This window comes from Gavialis gangeticus, unplaced genomic scaffold, assembly GCF_001723915.1.
Source record: "Gavialis gangeticus isolate Ggan-Ray unplaced genomic scaffold, GavGan_comp1, whole genome shotgun sequence".
In the NCBI taxonomy this organism is placed as follows: Eukaryota; Metazoa; Chordata; order Crocodylia; family Gavialidae; genus Gavialis; species Gavialis gangeticus.
In genome coordinates, this window is record NW_017729022.1 from 103,142,476 (window position 1) to 103,146,936 (window position 4,461).

The 4,461-nt window shown below is 39.5% G+C and overlaps 1 protein-coding gene across 5 annotated transcripts in view; it reads right to left on the minus strand.

Annotated features, from left to right (window-relative positions):
- Positions 1-4,461, minus strand: part of KIAA1644 (KIAA1644 ortholog) — a 280,240-nt gene that overhangs the window by 167,084 nt on the left and 108,695 nt on the right. For all 5 annotated transcript variants that reach the window (XM_019515763.1, XM_019515760.1, XM_019515764.1 and 2 more), the window contains exon 2: positions 3,898-3,997. In XM_019515763.1, the coding sequence (XP_019371308.1) occupies positions 3,898-3,964 (67 nt within the window). In that variant the 5' untranslated portion in view covers positions 3,965-3,997. The remainder of the gene's footprint in view (positions 1-3,897; positions 3,998-4,461) is intronic.

The window sequence follows — 4,461 nt, forward strand, 5'->3', positions numbered from 1 at the left end:
AGCTGCCAGGGAGAGCCAGGGTGGAAGATTCAAGGCTGGGATAGAGCCAGACTGGAGAGGACAGGGCAAGGCTATGAGGGAGAGAGGCAGGGGGTGAAAAAGTGGTGGGAAGCAGGCAGGGAGCAGCTGGTTGGGGCTGGGGCCTCAGCTGTTGCTTCCCCCCCACCACCCCCACTGGACATGGTGGGGCGGGGGAACGAGGGAAGCCCCTTGTCTTGGAATTGAGTGGGGAGAGGAAACCTTGTCTTGGAATCAAGTAAATACAGTATATACATGCCCAAATTATATCCAGAAATCCCATAGTTAAACAAAGCAAATAACTGTATAAACAAATGTATACCTCTCCGTGTAAATACTCACTTCCACGCATAATTGCTAAACTGTTTACCTGAAATTTTTAACCTCTGATATTTATTGCCCAGAATATATGTATTTTTATGTTTGTTGTTTGTAAATTTGCTAAGGACGAAGGCAAGAAATGGAAAATCCTTGTTAAAAACCAGGCATGTGGCTGGATCCTCAGCTTAATGCTTGGGTGTGCTCATGTATTCTGCCAAATTTTCTTCACACAGTTGTTCTAATTTCATTTTTTATACTGGCCTCTAACACACTCCATTTCACTTCTAGTCTTGTAAAACAACCATACTAGTGCATTTCAAAATTAACAGGCATTGCAATTGTTCACTAAGGCCAGGTACAGACATTACACTTTTACCAGTATAAGTGATCAGAACTAGTCTATACCCAGAACTGAACCGAAGTTTAGCACACAAAACCAGTTTATACCTGTAACAGAACAGAAACTTGGTGCACAGACTGATTTAAAAATGGCAGAACCTGGAATAAGATTTGCCCCCTCACCGAAGGGCGAATGTGTGTTTGTTACCACCGTTTACAGAACTACACCACTTACAGAAAATTGCATAACTTAGATTGGTTCTGCCTCAGGCTTTTTGAATGTCCGTACCTTGCTCAAAAGTCTGGATTTTCTTGTGATTAAGACAGGACTATTGAACTCAGAAGTCTATACTAAGAGCTGGTCAGAAAAGTTAACTTCTGCAGAGAATTGTGATATTTTGAAATTTATTTTCACCCTGAATCAGGGAAAAAATTGGAATATCAAATTTTTTTTGTTCAGAAAGTTTGAAACATGCCATTTAGATATTTTCACTCTAAAAATGTTTCCACATCATTAAGTAACTCTTTACTAGCAGTGTTAGAAGCTTACAGATTTTAGATGCTTCAAGGATTAGGCAGCATCTCTGTGAGTGTATGCAAGATCTACATTTTGGAATTACATACCTAAAAAGGAAGTTGAGGGACTCAGCTCCCTTTTGAGGATCTAACTGAGGATCTGGTTTGAAGATCTCTGTCCTCTCATGAATATCCATACAAAGCAATCTTTATTAATGTGATCACAAACTGTTTTTAAGATAATGCAAAATCATGACATTTTCTTCACAGTGCTGATCCATATACATATTTAGGAGATGCCACGGTCAAGATATCAGAATGCAGGCACAATGAGTGAAGTTAAGATTGGATATCTTGGAACTCTTGATTTTATCTTAACAAACTACTTCCTGTCCATGGAGTGTCAAGATACTGACAGTCCTCTCATCCCTCTGCTTTACCTGTGGCAAGCTAGGATGGTTCTTAGTGTTTTGGAGCATTATTCCTGGTAGTTCTTTGAAAGGGTTGTTTGTGCAGTTTTAAGAACAGGTTAGACAGACACTTGTATAGGATGATATAGAAAAGGATGATCCAGGCTTAAGCAGAAGCTTAGATCAGATGTCCTCCTGAGGTTCCCTCCAACCCTTCTTTTCTATGTATGTATGATCCTAAGGCTCATTGAAAATAAGTGATTCTCAATCAGGGTTCTGTGACACTGTGGGGTGCCCTGAGATCTTTTCAAGGGTGCTACAGGGTCCCACACAAAGTTAGCATTGCTAGCTGTTTGAATATGATTCACAAGGTAAGCCCAGAAATTTCAAATAGGAATCCATAGTGATAAAAACATTTTGATCTGTTGTGGTTTTTCTGAGTTCTTTCCAACAAAAGAAATCCTCTATTGTTATTATTTAATAGGCAAAAATGAGTGAAAACTAAGAGCTGGCATTTTCCATGGGGTACCTTCAGTCTAAAGAGGTTGAGAATTACTGTTTTATGTTAACACTATTTCTTCACATTTCTTTAGATTACTTATTTTGCTCAGTGACAGTTTGTAACCCTAAGTAACACATTTTTGCTTCACTCCTACATTGCTAAAATAGGATAACAGTGGTCAGCCAACTTTGTAAAGTGTTTTAAGAAGTAGGAATGAAAAGCATTGTAAAAGCTAGTTATTATTACTAGTTCTCAATGAAGATATTCTGTGTGTAAATTTAAGCCATTTTTGCTGTATACCTGTATACAAAAGTGTGATTAACAGTATACCAAAAGAGGTAAAAGGTGGATCTTTACAAACTAAAAAAGGAAAAAAGAAGAAATGGTGCATAGGATTCTATTTGAATATCCTCTTGAAGACTATAAATATGGAAAACTTCAGACAAACAGATGAGGATTTGGAAGGTCTGAGCCTGTGTAAGATACTGCTTATGATGGGAATAGTTTTGCAAACTTAACTGTACCAGAAGAAAGTTATGAAAGGCTAGACGGTGGTGGGCAGCATGATCCACACACACATTCATATGCTCTTGCTTCTGAAAGTGAATATACTTGCCATATAACTAGGCTCAGCAGGATTCAATTTTAATTGTTAAATGTCAATAAACAGCTATTTCACCTCACACTCACAGATTGGGGAAAAAGTATTTCCATCATTTACAATCAAAATTTATAGAAAGGGACATAAAAATAGGTTGCTGCTGAAGTGCCCAGGTGTGCTCCAGCTGAGCAGTGGCTGGAGGCGGAGGTAGATGGGTGGATGGGTGGGGAGGGGCAGGCCAAGCACTGTGGTCTGCATGCATAGGAACGTGTGTTCCCTCCCCTGCCTCCCTACTTCAGTGACTGCCTTGCAACTCAAGTGGAAGCCAGTGGGCAGAACAAGCCACTGGCTGAAGGGGACAGATGCTTCTGCAGCAGCCGGACATTTCTTTGGTGGGGACTGGGGGGAGGGGCTGGGGGGCAATGGCCTCTATGGGACAAAGGAAAGTGAGTGCTGAGCTCATCAGTACTATGCACAGTGGTAGGCATCAGGCTAACACCCAGCAGCACAACTTTCCCTGTGCATGCTGTGTGCTGGGCTGGAGGAGGAAGCAGGCACATTTGTGTGTGCATGCCCCCACACCCCTAATTTCACACAATCCTGAAAATTTAAATAGATAAAAATCAAAATAAATGCTTAAAAATAACGCCCCCCCTAATATTAGCCATTGAATTATTAAAAAATAAAAATTGAATTCTGCCAAGCCTGCATGTAACCCTAGCTGCTGGGAGTATAGATGGATCATTCAATATAACAGTATGATTTGTACAGTAGTGAAGCCCCCCACCCCTTCTTTTTTTTCAAGGAGACCATAAACTATTCAGAATCAAATGGCAAGCAAAATTGATCATTAAAGTTCTATGTGACAAATTTTGAGCCTATGTTGTTAGATTCCTGTTAGTTTAACTTTCCTAAACATAACAGTCTTGCATTTTTATCTTATTTTCCAATCACCAATTACACAGTTAAAATTCTTACACATCACATTATCCTTGGTTTAATTCTTTTAGGGATACACTTGGTTATAATGTTATTACATGGAATTACTAACAAAACAAATTCGTCCTTTACTGAGTTCAAGTGTGTGTGGGCACACACACACACACACACACACACACACTCTCTCTCTCTCTCTCTCTCTCTCTCTCTCTCTCTCTCTCTCTCTCTCTCTCTCTCGGTAAAAACATTACCTGCTGATAAAAGTAATGAGAACACAACCATCAGCGCATTCAAGGACTGTTGACCACAACTTGTCATCGTTTTGTTTTCATTGATCCATTAGAGAATTACCTGTTTAACAAGATGCAATATTGCAGTTAAGTATAATTGAATATCACTTTTACCTGCTTAAATCTTTACTGACAACATAGATTTTGTAAACAAAGGTGAAGGCTAATAAATTCAAAGAATGAATGCAAAATGAATATATGCATTTTATATCCTAAAGCACTAAGGAGAGATGAACCAATTGAAGTTCATAGCTAACTATTCTCCTAGCTTTGTAATATTAGATTATACCTCAGGACTTTAAATACTGTAGGCAAGAATGAACCATTTTATTGTGTCACAAGAACTAGGAAAGTTAACATGATTTCAAGTAATCTCTTTTCCCTTTCAAAAACTTATACATCACTCCAGGATGAGTGACCATTATTCCTGGTCACTCCTGGCAGTGGTCGGGGGAACAGGGACTTCCCCAGTGCCTGCTGATCCCCCCTAACTAGTTTGTAACAGGCTACTAGATCCCCCCCCAC